The sequence below is a fragment of the Echeneis naucrates genome, chromosome 9, assembly GCF_900963305.1.
Source record: "Echeneis naucrates chromosome 9, fEcheNa1.1, whole genome shotgun sequence".
Classification (NCBI taxonomy): domain Eukaryota; kingdom Metazoa; phylum Chordata; class Actinopteri; order Carangiformes; family Echeneidae; genus Echeneis; species Echeneis naucrates.
This window is the reverse complement of record NC_042519.1, coordinates 4806974-4824061: the sequence shown is the minus strand read 5'-3', so window position 1 is coordinate 4824061 and position 17088 is coordinate 4806974. Positions and strand designations below refer to the sequence as shown.

At 41.9% G+C, this 17088-nt stretch overlaps 1 protein-coding gene across 1 annotated transcript in view; it reads left to right on the top strand.

The window, feature by feature from the left end:
* Positions 1-2204: 2204 nt before the first annotated feature.
* Positions 2205-17088, top strand: part of arvcfb (ARVCF delta catenin family member b) — a 120873-nt gene continuing 105989 nt past the window's right edge. The window contains exon 1 of the mRNA XM_029509986.1: positions 2205-2396. Coding sequence (XP_029365846.1) covers positions 2205-2396 — 192 coding nt within the window. The remainder of the gene's footprint in view (positions 2397-17088) is intronic.

Here is a 17088-nt window from a genome sequence, read left to right as displayed (position 1 = left end):
GCATTGAGAAGAACCTTTTTTTTTTTTTTTTTTTTTGCATTGACATGGACGTGGAGGTTAACTTTGAAACACAGGCTCCTTGAGGTGTATTGCTTTGTCAGGAAGAGTGAAGGAAGAGTCATGTCAGATGAGAAACCACTCCAGATGAATAAATGATCAGCACGCAACAAACATCAAAGAGGGATTGTGCACTTCAAAGGGAATAAGAGACCCACACTCACAGGGTCCTATCGTGAAGAAGGAACCCTCTTTATGCACACACACACATAGATAAAGAGACATACTCACCATTTCTATAATTTTACCTGTTCCAGATCCTAATTGTTGAATTTGCATTGGTTAAACAAGCCATCCTTATTCTTTGTCTTTTTCAGCAGCAGGATCGGCAACACAATACCCATAATACTATGTTATTATGTGCCTCCTGATTCAGTGCATCACCATCTTCTTAAACCCCTGCTGTTTAAATGAACACTCTTTTTTTTTCTAATCAGAGTATTTGAGATTTCTTGCATATGTTCATCTGACGACAGTGTTAAAAGTGATGCTGTCTGGCCTAAGTTCATCCTGCAATAACTGCTGTACTCTGCTCTGATTTTTCTTCACCCAGCTGCCTGACAACCAATTTCACCCTCTCTCTCCTCAACAGTCCAGTTCAAGGCCAGAGCACGATGTCACAGTGACATGCCAAAGGAATCATCACTTGTTCTGTAGTTGTGAAAAATGTTGCAGTTATAAAACATGATGAGGATGAAACAGTTTGGAAAAGAGACATGGTTGAATTAGCCTGCTTTTGGGGCTAAAGTCAATGAGAGGCTGCTGAAGGTTCTGGGATAGCTAACCACTGGGCTGGGCTGATGTTTCAGCCTGGAAAATAGTCGAGAGTTCTGTATTTTCAGCAATGCAGTCTTCAAGAAACTCTAAAGCTATACAGATATATCTTAATATCTATTATAAATGACTTACTAATTGTGTCACTCCAATGTCAAATGCGACTTAGGCAGAGGAATTTGTTGCTTTTCATTTGTCTTGTAACCTTTGGCTTTTTCTCTTTTGTCCTCCCTTTTTTCCCCCCACTTTTCTTTCCTTTCTCCCCCAGCTCCCTATTCTCTGTGCTGTCTCAACCCTCTGCCTCTGTTACAGTGGGGGATGTCTGTTTTCTAACACCTCTCTGGTTATCTACTTGGTCTGTATTGCAGTCGATTGGTATTTCCAATCCCATTTGTAATTGCGCTGTCAACCCTCTTGATATCATGCCACCATCAGCAATGGGTAGTTGGGTGTGTGAGAGTGATGCACACTGTGATCTGCAACTGTTATCTGGAAATCATGATTGTATATGATAGGCAGTATGTGTTTGTGAGACCAGGCCTTGGTGTGTGTATGGGTGACTCTGGGACGCTTGCATGTGTTTGATTTGTGCCTGCAACATGGCTTTTATGTCAGAATGCATTTTGGCTCTGTGCATGACAATGTCCTGTGACGGCGCCATTCTTCCATTCTGGCTGATTGTTCATTTGTGAGGATGCAATCATTCCTTTCCACCTTTTGAATATGAAGAAACGAGGAGCTTTCTCTTTGTGACTGTGCACTGTACTGCTTAATACCATTGGTTGTACTTGGAACTGATGGCTCATCTTCTCATTTTTGCAGTGCTGATGTTCCATGGAAACTGTATAGTTATATTTATGGTGCCATGGTTGTCTTAATTACAAGACAGGCTCAACCTTCTAAAGACAAAGTCATAATTATTACCCAGCAGAGCATCCTCAGTATTGTCTTTTCTTTGTTGGGCTTGCATTCAACATTTGTGGGAAGCATTGTAGCTTGCCCCTTGAGGGATTTGGCTGAAGAAACCAGTCTAAATTAAATTGATTTGACTGTAACTTTCCATACTATGACGCTCGTTACTCAGTCATCCAGTCAGCCATGTCAATTGTTTCATTTAATGTGTCATGTTGGGATTTTTTTTTTTTCTATTTGGTGACCACTTAAAGCTTGTGCTGTATGTGAAATCACCAATATCTTGGCCAATAAATAGGTCTTGTAAATGATTTTGAATTTGAGGCATGCATCAGCCTACTGATACCACTCACCCAGCGTGTTGGGTCTGGGTGTTTTTAATGACCTGGGCCCCCTCCTCCCCCTTCTCTCCCTTCCCCTCCCTACTTGGAAGATCTGTACAACTGCGCCCAACACCGGACATGGAGGACTATGATGTTCGCTCAGCCGCCAGCATCTTGGCCTCAGTGAAAGAGCAGGAGGCACGTTTTGAGCAGCTGACCCGAGCCCTTGAGGAGGAGCGTCGCAACGTCACCTTGCAGCTAGAGCGTGCCAATCTGCCTCCCAACCCTACTACAAGCCAGCCGCTAGCATGGCAGCAGGTGGTGTTGCAGGTAAATTATGCCAGCATACTGGCCAACTCCCCTTGTTTTTTGGGGGGTTTTGTTGTTGTTGTTGTTGTTGTTGTTATTGTTTTGTTTTTTTGTTTTTTTGAACCACCAAGCTGACCCACAATGTATCTGCCTTACTGCCTCCCTCTCTAAGGTGATATAAACCTCTCGTGCTTCCTCCTTCCATTTGAGCAAGCCCATTCCATCGTCATGTTTGCTGATGTTCATGGCTTTTCATTATTGATGGAACTTAATAATTTGTCTGTTCAGTTTCTCTGTGTTTTGGGACACTTGTCCTCCCATTGTCTGAATCCACTTCCCAGGATGTTGTGCAATAATCTGCTCTGTGGTGACTCATCTTTAAAAGCAAGCTGATGAGATTCAACCTCTCATTCTGTCTTTCTTCGCCTCCCTTCATCTTCACCACTGCTTGCCACCCAGTCCTATCTCCTTTCGCCCACTGGTCTTTGATATTGTCTGGTGGTGCTGCTGATTGGATGTCACCTTTCACCCAGCAGTGCCCGTACAGGAATGGCCAGGCTCCCGTGAATGCTGGCTGACTCTGAAGGAGCAAGAAATGTCAGATGTAGAAATAAGTCAGCTGTAATCTCCTAAAAATGTCAGCAGTCACAACAGCCTGTTGATTAACATACTTCAGACTGCTAATGCTTCTCTTTTAGTAGCTCCCAAAGTCGGGCAACATAACTTACAACATAATTGGGTTCATTTTCATCCTCAGGGGCTGACTGTTGTGCTGACTTTTGTTATGGCACATTGGGCATGACCATTTCTTTAAATCAAATCAAATAAAAATAATTTATTTAGTGCCAAATCATAACAAAGTGACATCAAGGCACTTTACACAGCAGGTCTAGACCAAACTCTTTATGGAGTTGTTAAAGAGACCCAACACATCCCACTAAGAGTAAGCACTTGGCAACAGTGGCAAAGAAAAACTTCCTTTAAGAGGCAGAAACCTCGAGCAGAACCAGGCTCAGGGGGGGCGGCCATCTGCCTCGACTGGTTGGGTTGAGAGGCTGAGGGGAAGGGGGGCAGAAAGAACACAGTGACTGCACATCGTGAAGGGGGGGGGGGACTCAGTAGAGGATGGAGAGAGAACAAGAACGGGAGGAGAAAAGAGGCCATGGAAAATACAAACAAACTTTAAACATACAGTGATTACAACCTTGTAGTTCTAAATGTGGTCGTTGAGAAGGATTTTAAATCCTATTCTGAACTTAACTTGTAGCTAATGAAGAGAAGATTATCTGAATGAAGTATCACTTATCTGATAAGTAAAGAAACCCTTTCAGGCTTTACGCGTTTTACTAACTAGAATCTGAACGTGTAAATGAGTGATGAAGGACCTGTAGCACCTAGCTGCATTGCATTTGATCACTGGAAAGGAGGCAAGCTCTATTATTAGTAAAGCATGACCTGAAGAGATGGAACTGTTTTGTTTACCTTTGTCTGTAGTTGTACTGTAATTGCCTGCAGTCTCGTTTTGTTAACAGCTAGCATTAGCGTTCATTTTTAAAGTCCTTGCTGCCAATGTGGCCCCACAAAGAGAAAATGAAGGGGATGCAGGAGAGGTCTGGAAAAGCAAAGAAAGCTTGACATCCCATCACCACCAACGGGGTCCAGTTATCACTGGCCTTTACCTGTGTGTGCGTGCGTGTGTGTGTGTTTGGGCTTTGCTTGTCTGAGTGAGTGTGAGAGAGGTAAATACCCTCAACTCTTCGTAAACCGGTCCATGATTTACTTGACAGTGTTAAACATGGCAGGCAATGAATCAACTCTGTCATTCACAGATCGGACCTACAGATAAGCACCATATGATCCACAGCATTGCCCCCTATCCCTTCATTGCTCTCCTTCCCTCTAACTCCTCTGTGCCTGGTTTCCCCACACACATTCACACATAATTCACATGATGGATTAAAACTGAACATGGATCAGCAAGTTAGGGTTCACATTCGCAAACCCAGGGCCAGGCCCACCTTGTTTAAAATTGGGGTCACTGAAGAAAAGGTGGACTAAGTTACAAGCAAGCACTTGATGAGGGCGACAAGCTACAGATAAAGATAGTGCTCTGCCTCACAGGTTGAGTGTAATCATCAGCTGGGGCAGGTCACATTTTTATCTGCCTTCATCTTTTGACATTGGTGCAGGTTACTTCACGTGCATCAGCTCAGCCCCGTATAATCGCTTATTCCGAACACTGCAACCCCAGTTTGCTGGTTATTACACAGCAGGCTGCCCTATCCAGCACAGTATGGATGTGGAGCAAGGCAAGGCCCTGGACAGCAGCCAAATGACTCAAATAAATCATACAGTGATGTTTTGACAGTGTTATGTGGAAATATAGCAGTCATTCCCTCCTCAGATTTAAAGTCAAGAAGATTTGTGGTCTCGGTCGAAATTGAGTTGGTGGCAAATCATCTGGCTAATGTTCCTGTGAACATAATAATTTTGCATATTAAAGAGGGGTTCTTACCCAGCCTGGCAGTGATGCTCTATAGTAGTGCTGGTCGGTTCATTTTAAATAAGTTAAATAAGTCGACAACTATTGAAAGCATATAATGTAGTTTGGTTGATATATTGATAGTCCATAGAGGATTACATCTAAGGATTTTTATGAGCCCTTTGCATTTCTTTTAGAACCACTGCACGGGATTTTTATTCCAATATCAATTTTGATATTTGAGTTTAAAATCTGATAATGCTCATTTTACATAACCTACGCCACATACAACATAAAAGTGTTTTTCAAAAAACTAAACAAAAAAAACAAAACAAAAATGTATTGGGCATGTAAATAACACCTGCAAAATTTCAGCAGGTCTTTGTAAGCACTTGAGCATGCTTTCAGAACTGCTAATTTGGCTGGCTTGCCCCAAAAGAAAAGTTTGAAATTTTAAAATCATTTTATGTTGCCTTTGTTTATTGAGCCTCCATCCTCCAACACTCTCCGACACCAACACAAGTCAACCTGCTTAGTGTTCCATTTATTTGGCCCCACATGACGGTAACCCAGAGTTTTGAAACATAGATCACTTTGGAAGAGCTTCTGACAAGCAGCACTAGACTTTTCTAAATGAACACTGATTCTTGCTTACTTCAATATAACTTTTTGAACCAGAGATTTACAGTGAGTTTATGCTGTACTGACCTGTGTGGAAAATAGGAAAATCAAAACTACCTGTGGTAACTCCATTAGCTTTCTTGAAGATGTTCTCAGTGGAGTGTCAGTGGCACGGACTGAGGTGCCTGACAATCTGCATTCAAACACAGCCCAAATATGTGAGCACTTACATGCTAAGGTCATAGCCTGTCTTTATTTGATATCATGCTTCCAAGCGGAAATTGATTTTTGCCTGAAGGGGTGTTACCGCCAAGGTCCCGAGAGCTCAAGTAGTTAATGGTGACAGTTCAATGTGTGGAGAAAGGCAGACAGCACTCAGACAACTATGTCTGGAGCTAAGCGAGAAGGTGACCTCATTTGGTATACACTAGACGCCTAATCTATTTACGCCGCAACCTATGCCCAGCACATGCATAGATTCCATCTCTGGGTGCATGCAATCACCCAGCTTCATTGAAAAGGAGACTTGGGATAATTTCTTACGCTGTGGATTTCATGAAATGTTGGTGTTTGGCATTCAGATGTTATATTCAACAGGCTTCTAGCTGAGGCATACCATCCCTTGTGAAAATGTTTTGGGAAGTTTTCAAAGGCGTGTGAGCTTTAAATAGAGGGAACAGTGCAGCCTTTGATCTGCGCCTCTGTCTGTGGTGAAGATGTACAGGCCTCGGCCCTGCAATGGCACCACAGTACTCAACGAACAATCGCTTCAGCTGCCCTCCACCCGCATTCAACCCCCCCCACCCCCCCAGCCCCTGTCTAGGCACAACGGACACAAAAGGGCTGAGGATGCAATAGCGGCAGCAGATCTATCCTACTGCTGGCAGAGCCTGGGAGCTCCTGTGCCCTCGTAAATCACCTGCCTAACAATGAGCCTTAGTTTACCCCCCCTCTCTGTCGTCCCGTCTTCTTTCCTTGCTGTGCCATCAACAACCTCCTTAACTCCCATAAAAACCCTAACTACATCGGTGTGAAAGTGCCTCCTTTGTTTATTTTTGTATGCCACACAGTTCCCGTGGTCCTCCTCTCGCTCTCTCACTTCATATTTTTGTGTTGTGCCCTGTGGAAAATTCAAGCTTAAATCCTAAAGGCATTACGGAGTATTTTCCATATCTTCCACACCTAATCATGTCTCACCACACTTTAAAGGTTTGTCAACTGCATACGGCAAGATCTTAAGCTGCAAATCTTTCCACTCATGTATTCAAATAAACCTTTAGAGACAGATACAAGTTGAACAAATACAGCAGCAGCATGGGAAGATTGCTGATTGTCTTAGGTATGAGGTACATTTCCACTTTTCCAAAGGTTCCCAATCTGCAATCTGGTAGCTATTCGATGGGTTGCCATGACATTTTAATCACTAGGAAAGAATGCCAGTGGTCTAAAAGAATCAAAATGCAATATGATCCATTTACAAATCCAATATATGTCATACATTTTGGTAGTAAGGACTTCTTCCCACAGAATTGCTCACCCATAAGCAAAAATGCAGTGTTAGTGTGCTGTTTATGTTCCAGGTTATCTTTTATTCATCTTTTTCAACATTCGGAGTCAAGTTTGAGTTGATGGGCTAAGAATCACTCCACTAAACGCTCATGTAATGGGGCAAGTCCTTTTTGTGCCTCAGCTCAGTACAAGGCCAGACATGGAAAGACAGGAATTTTCGCTCAAGTATGGGGCTGTGCATATTTCTCTGGCTCAGATGAAGAGGGGGGTGAGAGGGGTTTAAAGGGAAAAGCAGTGGAAAAACCTTTTGTGCCGTGGTACTATTTATATTCCCCAGCGGCAGCTCAAACCTTCATCCTTTACTTCAGCCCCAACATCAGTAATGCCTGTTCTGGTGCACCACTCTGCTATTTGATCACAATCCATTAAACCATTACGTTCACTAAAAGCACCGAGCTGGGTATCTGAAAACTGCTTCCATTTCCTTTAGCACACACCCTCTCTTTGACTTTGACTCTCTTTGACTAGGTGAACAGACAGGCTTAATGTCATCGCACGACACTGAGTGGACGTCGGTGTGTACATATGTGCTTTAGGATGACCCAGTGCTCTAAACAGACTGTCGGACTCGGCCGTTAAGTTCAGAGACTAGACTGTGTGGACCATGTGTTTAAAATAAAGCCCCTCTCCTTCACAGGACACCAATGCCACCGGAGGAATGTGCCCTCACCCTTCCCAATGTCCAGCAGGATAACCAAACAAGGCTGGCCACTGACCTGCTTCAAGTGAAAAAAAAAAAAAAAAAAAAAACTAAACTAAATTGAAAACAGTTTTCGAATTTTGTTGTAGGGCTAGAGGTGCTCCTCAAAGCCTTGATTTAATTATCCCCATAAGTTTAACATACTGGTGTGACATTTTTACGACATGACTTACAAGCATGTAAATAGTCATCAAATGAGGACCAGATCCTGCACCGAGCCTTGTTTTGGAGTAAACTTGCACTTTATTGAATAGAGCATTCCTTAACTTTAGAAATTCCTTAGTAGTAGTTCAATTTTAACATTTCTTTCCATTTCACCCCACTTAAACTTACTACAATGTGAACTTTAAGGTGTATTGCCAAGTAAATCAAAAGAGTTTCAGCTCAGCTCTCCACAGCCTTGCTGCTTGGCAAATAAATGAAACCATGTAGACTGCTACTGGGATCTTACTTTAATTAAAGTTACTCTGTTTGGATCGCAGAGTTGTATTAATTATTCATAGAAAATGGCTAAAATTTGGATTTAAAAACAGCCATAGCAGACAAATGAAATAAAGAACTGGGATGAATGAAGGGAAAACTTAAATTTCAGGTGGGTACTTTTCCTGGAATTAACGCGCAATCTAAGTTATATTTAATACCAACAGGAGCAAGCCTTTTGCTAAATCATCACTTTCCCAGCTGCAGGCATCGATGTGGTTATCGGTGAATCCAGGCTACAGGTTTATCATCAGCTGGACAAAGTACGCACACACAGACATTTGATCTCAAAATCGAGTAATTTTTCTCCAGATGTAGTGAGCCTGTGGGGTTCTTTTTGTATGTTGCCCTATTGAAAAAAGAATGAAGTGGAAAGAGGTTTGGGCTGGTATGTGGACTGTCCCAGTGTCTGAGAGTGATTCCTGTTCTGTAATGGATGATGGTGATAGTGCAGGAATGTGTGAAAAACTGGACACTACTCTTGACATTCCTCTTCCTCCAAGGGCCTCATTCAAGCCGATCATTCTCTCCATGAAGGGATTTTCAAAAGATTACCTTTGAACTTAAAAATTCTGTTTCTGAATCACATTCTCAAATGGGACTGACCTTAGTAGCCAACTGCTACCTAACAATAAACGATGGATCATGTTATATTGAAATATTCAGTAAGACATTCAACCAATTTATATTTATATCAAACTGGAAATTTATATTCTGGCAGCTGGACCTCCTGTCAACAAAATATATAGGAAGTAGATAGATAAGATGGGGAAATATTTTTTTCTGCAGAAGTTGGTGATTTGCAGCACATCATCCTGAAACTGGTTCAAATCCTGTTGTTTGTCTCTCAGTCAGTGTCCCAATTACACACGACAAGATGTAAATGTGGGGAAATCTTCATCCTGTTACAGTTATATTTTAAGTCTTGCTGTGCAGTTGGAGTATTGCAACATAAAAAACAGAAAATAGATGGACCTTTGATCTGAAGTGATGTCATTCAAATGGAACTTTATATTCCTAAATGAATGGAAAATTGCCTTTATGCAACACAAAACCCCCTCAATAGATTGGACTCCAAGGGAGAAGCTATTTTTCAAGGAGAAAATAAAACATGAGAGTAAAAGTCATTAGACGTCGGCTTTTTGCAATGTGTGTCATTGTTAGAATAACCAGTAGTCAGCCTGTAGCAGAGCAAATCATCTTGGCCCAGCACACTCATCATATAAATTACTTTAGTCATTAGGCTTCTACACTGTCCAGTGATAAGAAGAAAAAAAAAAAAGTCAGAGCAGCAAAGTCATTATTATCTTTGAAATAATTTCTTGCAGACCTGCTTTGCATGTCGTGAGATATTTGGTTGAACTATTAAAGTTTAAAGTCAAGGTAGTGTTTCCCGAGAAATGTATTCTTGGCAGAGTGGAAAAGCCTTTGAAGAACTTTTCCAGACTTAGAAGTCATTAAAGTCTCTTTTGAAATAGAGACTGTGAAAACATTACTTTTTTGCAATGAAATGCCATTATTTATATTTTTAGGTTTCTTTGCTTTCAGTCCATTCTCTCTATCTGACTTATGCTCTTCTGTTTCCAGTCTTGGTGTCCTCCACTGAAGAAAATAAAAAAATAAAAACAGATTTTAGTTTTAACAGATGCAGTTTCACTGGAGGTGTCTGACTGTCAAAGCACATCTTGTTGCTGAACATTAACCTTTCTACCATCTGCTTCACACCATACGTCGTGACAGAGCAACGATGACTTTGTGATCTTTGATTACAACTCCTGGATTATTCATACACCTTGAATATTTATTTTACAAGGTCCAGGTGTGGGTTGGATCGACGAGAGAGAGTAGCGCTTTTGTCTGACAGTATAGATATTCCCTGAAAAAAGAGAGTTTCATCTTCATGTGATCTGAATTCACTTGACGTGAAATGTCAAATTTCCCATTTTCAAATATTTAATTTACACAAATCTTTCAAGAAAATCATTTTCGACATTTCCTGATACAGACTGTGTACACATAACCCCTACAGCAGTACATTGTATCTGTCTGTGTATGAACAGAGCAATAGTCGTTTTTCTGACATGTTTACGTGGATGTAATGGCCCCAGTTTTTCTCTCACTTTGGTACCGACTAAAATACTGAGTATCAGGAACCATGGCCTGGCATGAAAATTTGTTCAGACATTCATTTGTGTCTTATCCAGTTCAATTTTGATCCTTAGGCTGACATTTTTGGGTTCCATTACTATATCATGAGAACTATGAAATGGGATGCCTTGAAATTCAGTGCATACATATATCATTTGTTCCCAGAGTATGAACCCTACAGACTTTGTGGATTTCCCAATTTGTATTATTATGCAAGTATTGAATGTATTGCATTACATTTTTTATTTCTTAAAACTTAATACTCGATGAACTTAAATACTTTGGCTTTATCACCAAATACATGCCAAGCTAAATCAAGTACACAAACGTCAGAAAGCATTTATATCACCCTAAGGCATCCAGTTCAAACCACAAGTGGAGCATCTGAGTTTTACAAATGTTCTATAAAACAAGAAGCATAGCATGAGACTATATGTTAGATACATGCAAAACACAATCGTACAGATTTATTGAGAAATTAGAAAGTGATGCCGCCTCTCTGCTCCGAAGCGCATTCCCAAGCACTTAATGGATTTTTAAACAATGTTCTGAAACTCAATCAATGCTTAAATGGAATAAATGGAAAGTGATACTGCACAACACAGAACAGAAAGCAATGCACCACAACTGAAGTTACGAGAATTTTTTCAAACCACTTTTTGAGGGTAACCCTGGTTGGATGAATTCCTAATCGTATTGTTGAAAGTAAATAGATCTAAATGTAATGGTGCATGGCAGGCCTAGGTCTTTCATTAAGAACAAATGGAGCAGTAATGCTCAGGGAGATGAAATAGCATTGCCAAGCTTGTGGAATGCAAAAACCTCAGCCATTTCCCCTCTGTTTGGGATGTCTCCCTTTTCAGTTTTCAGTTTTTAGTTCAGTCATCCTTTTACTCCCTCCTGTCTGTTCAAGCTTCTCTCATAGTCGTCCTTAGTTAAGCTTCCATCTGCTTTATTAGATTAACATTCCTAATCAGGCTTGGTCACACTCGTAGATATTTGAATGTGAATTCTTTCACGTACGTCCTTTCCCCTCCCTTATATCAAGTGCAGTGAGAGGAATGGGACAAAGAGCTGGAGAAAAGGAGTTGTGTGTGCGTGTGTGTGTGGTGTAAAAATGTGCAGAGTATGGGGTGCCTTCGCTTCAGTAGGGGCAACTTTTGTTGTGTGTGTAAGCCCTGTCCCCTCCCTCCTCTTTTTCCTAGTCTCTCTCCGTCTATGCCAACAAGGAGGAGGGGTTGATGGGTTGACAGGCAGACGCAGCTGGAGTGCATAGTGGGAGCTGGTCCCACCCCACTAAGATGCCAGAGATAGAGCAAGAGACATAGACCCAATGAGAGAGAGAGAGAGAGAGAGAGAGAGAGGGGGAAGAAGAGGGAGTGAGAGAGAGAGATTGGGAGGGGGTGCAGAGTTGCTAAACAGTTCCTGCTCCATGTCTGGGAACCCTCCTTTCTGTTAACACGACTGCTCTTTCCCCCCCTTTTTCTCAGCCCTGGAGGTTTTTGTTTTCTCTTTGGCTAACTTTTTTGTAGTGTGTGTGTATGTGCGTGCGTGCGCACACGCACACATGCAGTTCAGTTTATCTCCATTCCTTTTCTGGGATTCCTACTTTCATTAGGGAGGGGGTGGGGGCAGGAGCAGGGGCACCGGCTTCCTCTGCCACCCATCTCTCTCCATTGCATACATTCATACAGCATCTCCACTGAGCAGACAGCAGGGTCCCTTTCTTCAGTTGTGTTGAAGTGATAGCCGCAATTACACTGGATGTAGAGTGATTTCACTTTCAAAATAAATGGACTTTGCCTAATATTCAAAAGAAATAAAAAAGTAATCAAAGAAAAATATTACACATCACATGCAAATGATTCTGGTTTCATGCTCCTCACCCCCCTCCAAAAAACAAATAAATAAAATAAGATAAATAAATTAGAAATAAATAAATAAGCACTTTCTCCTGGAGATGTTTACTCATGACTGAGGTCTTCTTACTTCGTAGTAGGCGTGGGTGTGTTTTGAGTATAATACAGAATATACTTTACTGAGATGAGCACATCACCTGTGACCTACAGCTTGCTGTAAAGGTCAATAATTAAAATGACTAGCATTTGTAGTCACAATAAAACACTAATGACTCAAGAGACAGACTATAAAATAATCCAACAGTTTTCTTTTTTCTGGCATTACACCAATGGTTAATAAATTTTGTCTTTACTGTATGCTTGTTAATAACAGACATATTAATTACCAACACTACACTAAAAGGATAGAAAAGAACAATAAGCCCTCTTGTTGACCGCATAATCTCAATCTGCAAACTGGTTAACTAAATGCGTTTTTTTTTTTTTTTTTTTTGGAAAATGTAACCATTATTTTGTATACATGAATACAGAGAGTATTAGGTGGGCTTTCCAGCTTTAATTTTGAAAGGGCCACGGCTCCACTTCCTGACGGTGCGCGCTAACACCGCGCGGCTTGACGCGGCTGAGTGAGGGATGGCTGCTTTGGTCTGAGCTGCTGGCTCTGCGCTCACTGAGGGGAAAACTCAGCGTAAACAGGCGAGGAAAACGTGAGGAGGGAAAGGAGAAGTTCTGACAGAGGTGGAAACAGTTGTCACGCGTGTCCCCGGGGAGCTTTTTTATTCTCTTCTTTAGGGATCGAAGGAGGGATTTTGGACGAGCATGCCTGCTGAAGTGAAACAGGTTAGTGGTGCTGTTCCTGCCGGTCCCCCCCTCACCATCTCCAGCCTGTCTGATTCCTCTCGCCTTCCTCCTCCTCATCATTCAATCCGGATCGTTTTGGTTTTGTTTTGTTTTTTGGCTCTTTGTCCGTCATGTCTTCATTCAGTTGTAATATCAGCGAGCAACGACTTTGAGATGAATCGATGTCCTTCAGGAGGATCTTGTGTGTGTATACTCATGCGGATGGCACTGTCTGTGTGCGCTTATGTGAGGCTGCTGCATGACATCAGATACAGCAAAGACTGTGGGCTTAACACCACTTAGTGATCACTTCATGCTGTAAATAGTCATGACCGTGAGTTAGTGGTGGTGGTCTTTGGTGTGTGTCAGTGAGTCTCCCTTGCAGTAAAGCAGTGCTTTGAATCATGACTTCCATGACACCTTGATGGGCTCAGATGTGTCCGCAGCACCTATAGAATGAATTATGTGATCATGGGACAAGCAGGGAAGTCCTGAAAGTTTGTCACTGATTATTGCCTGTGAGGTTCTCAATGAGCCAGCCACTGGATTTATAGCCTGAGCTGTTGTGCCAGTTGTGTGAGAGACATGGCATTAAACGCTTTTGTCTGTCACTTGCACAGATACCGCAGGAATGTGCTTTTGTTAGCTCTTGTGAGTGTGTTACTGTGTCTGTGTGGGTGTGTACGTACCAGGGCATGATGTGCATACGTTATTGGATGTCTTCCCTGTGTTTGAAGCGCATCCACAGGCAGCCTACACAATCACAACACTCTTTTCCCCGCCAAAGCCTGGCAGCGCTCAGATGTGCAAGAAAAGGAAGAACAGATACCCAAAGAGAAAGTAGGAAAGTGGAGGAAATAATACGATTAAGTAAGGTGAACCTGTCAATCAGTTCGGCTCACATCTGCTGGGCTGGGGAGGCTGGACCTACCAAACCTCTGTCTGGTGGACAAAAACATTTCGGCAGCCCCTCCACCTTGCTCTGATAATAATCTGTTAAAAGGATGCCACCCGATAACTTGAAGAAGCTCTGCTAAAAAGAGAAGGCGTCTCTTCGTCCTCACGCTCTTTGTTCTTCCCATACCTCGTTTTGTTTTTTGTTTTTTTTTTCTGGATGTTTGAAGGTGGCAGATTAATGGATGACTAGCTGCCTGTAAAAATAAACGATGAATGAATTGAAATGCACATCCACCACTTGAGAGTATGTTCTCTCCAAATGTATCCTAAAATGGGTCATTGACCATGACCCCCTGTGAAACTGAGATAGTTGGCATACTTGAGGGCAGAACGGCATCATGGTGTGACCTTTTCAACTCGGCGTTCAACATTCCACAGCTAGGAAGCACCTGCTTTGGCAATGTCAAAGGGGAAGAGGGGTCAACATGTGTCCAAGTCACACTTAAGCCATACAGGGATCTATTTCAGTGTCTACGTTGTTGTTATGGTTCTCATTCTCCTTGCTTTTACTCAGTTATGTCTGTTGGAATAGAGCGCTGTGGAAGAGGAGTTGAATTGTCTTTTCAACCCTTTCTGGCTGCTGCTTTTAACAGTGATGCTTTACTGTGTTTGACGTGTCCCTTGGGGTATCCAGTAGCTTAAAATCGGTTGTTATACTCTCAAAATATTGATATTAAATGAAAATGAGTGAGGCGCTTTTCTACCCCGACCCCCATCTTAATGCTGCAGCAGAGTTTACAGTAAATGAGTTTTAGCCCACTGCAGATTACTGCATAGCCCTCCATTAATGGGGGAGCTGCACCACACCACGTCTGAGTTAAATATAAACTAGTCCTTATTTTAAAAGTTTGCATCAGCAGGGTAGCAGCCAAAGTTGTCGAATATAGATGTTGAATTCAGTGGCAGAGTCCATAGCATATATTCTGCTCATGAAAAATGGAAGAACAGATTTGTCGTGAAAGGAAAAGGAAAACATTATGAATAATCCAACAGTCATCATCTTGCCAAGTTCTATCAAAACACCGACTCACTTTGTCTCCGCAAGCTAGGAGGACCCGTCTGAATAACAAAATAATTCATCAGTGATTCAGCCAAAGACTAAAGAAGGTCTTGTCTTCAGACTGCGGGTTACTGCCAGACTCCTGACAGCTCGTGGGGGTGTCAGCTACAGCAGCTGAGCGTTCTCCCCCCTCTCCAGTGTGGTTTGATTTCCCACCGAAATTAAAAAGCCGTCAAACTTCTCCCCGTATTTTTTTCGGCGAGAACTGTTTCTTGTATGACAACTCGCTCGTCCTTGTATATTCTTTTCCATTCCTTTCCTCGGGCTTCCCTTGTGTGACTGCAGATGATGTGCAGATCAATATTTGAAGACATTTGGAGCATGAGGAGTGGCATTGTTCAGGGAGTTGAGGTCATACAAGAATAATGCCAATGACCGGAAACATATGAGCGGTCAATAGCTGTGGAGAGCACATCAGTGCAATGGGCATATACTGTGGGGGTTGGGTGCGGGGTGGGAGTAGGGGGTCACGACTGCTGTTGTGTTTTGATGTTGAGATGATCCTGGAAGAGGCATGATCATATGGCGGTAGCCGCCTGGTGACTGGTGATACCAGATGGCGTGTTACTGCGCTCTCTACATGTATGTTCTCCACAGCGAAGCATGTAAAAGCCCAGTCAAACAGTATATATGAACTCTTTGTCATGTTTCCACCGCACTGTCGGACCAGGCTGATACATGTCGGCAGAAAAGCGTGTGTGTTTTGAACTTTGAGTAAAACTCTTTTGCGACCTCAGTAGAATTGTGATAGTTGGTTGTTTTATTTGATTCTGTAAAAGCATTCTCCTCACAGAATCAAGCAAACATGTCACATATTTACTGTTTCCATCATTTCAATATCCGCTGTAGTTCATCAGTTTTACATAAATGCAGATGAAACCTCTTCGGATTTATATACTTGGAAAAGAAAGAATTCGACGATGTCGCTTTGGACTTTACAAATCAATCTCAAACACAGTTTCACTACAACTCAGGACTGTTTTCATTATTATTTAGTTTGCCTATTATGTGGGCATATAATTGGCTGAAAAATGTCAGAAAATGGTAAAAAGAAATGGTTTCACATTTTCTCTGAATAGATTTTTATGTTTTCAGATGGCCAGTGTTGTTCAGCCGGCAGTTCACAATTATTATTAGTATAATTTATAATTATATATAGAGTGGAAAGAAAATTCTATTAATTAAATGTAGAAGTGTGAAGAAGAAGCAGTGAGAGTGTCCCTGCCTTTTTTCTTGTTCACTGCCTGTAGTTCATTGGTACCAGTTGTTAATGGAGCACCTAAGCACAGAGTGCTTAGAGTGTTCTTGCTATTATTGAATTGCTGATTTTTCAACTGATCATTCAGATCAAAATAAATTAATCAAAAAATATTAGAATGAAAATTGTTTTATTTATTTTCTCTCCAACTTTGTAGTGCATTTTGTGGAGTCATATAATACGCTTCTAAAATCCCTGTTACAGTAACTGTTGTAAATCTCCCAAAGGCAAGACTACACCAAACATCTGGTCTGCCAACTGGGTTTAAACAAACATGAGGAAATATGTGCAAAAGCTATCTGACCCCAGCGACTATTAAAGTGTACTATATATAGTAAACGGTATCTTCTTGCTGTGGAGCATATGGACATATGTTTTTTCAGTTTACTCTGTGGCTGGGTTGTGTGGAGCGCCAGGGGTCTATGGCTCAACCCAGGCTTCCCCTCTCTGCTGTCCTGACCCATTTGGCTGGCTGACAGTGTGACCAATGCAGGGTGCGCTCGTTCAATCACTGTCTGACCAATGGCGAGGACCATAATGCTCTCTCAGCTATCATGCTGGAGATGGATGCTGTCATACTGTCTTGTTTGGAAATGGCGCTCATTATTGGGCATATTTGTATTTGTGTTTACGTGTGAGTGTGTGTTCGGGGATTCCCCTGCAGTATGGAAGTGGTATGACTTATTAGTTCCATGACACTTTTGTGGGCTCAAAAGTGTCTGCACCACCTATAAAATGA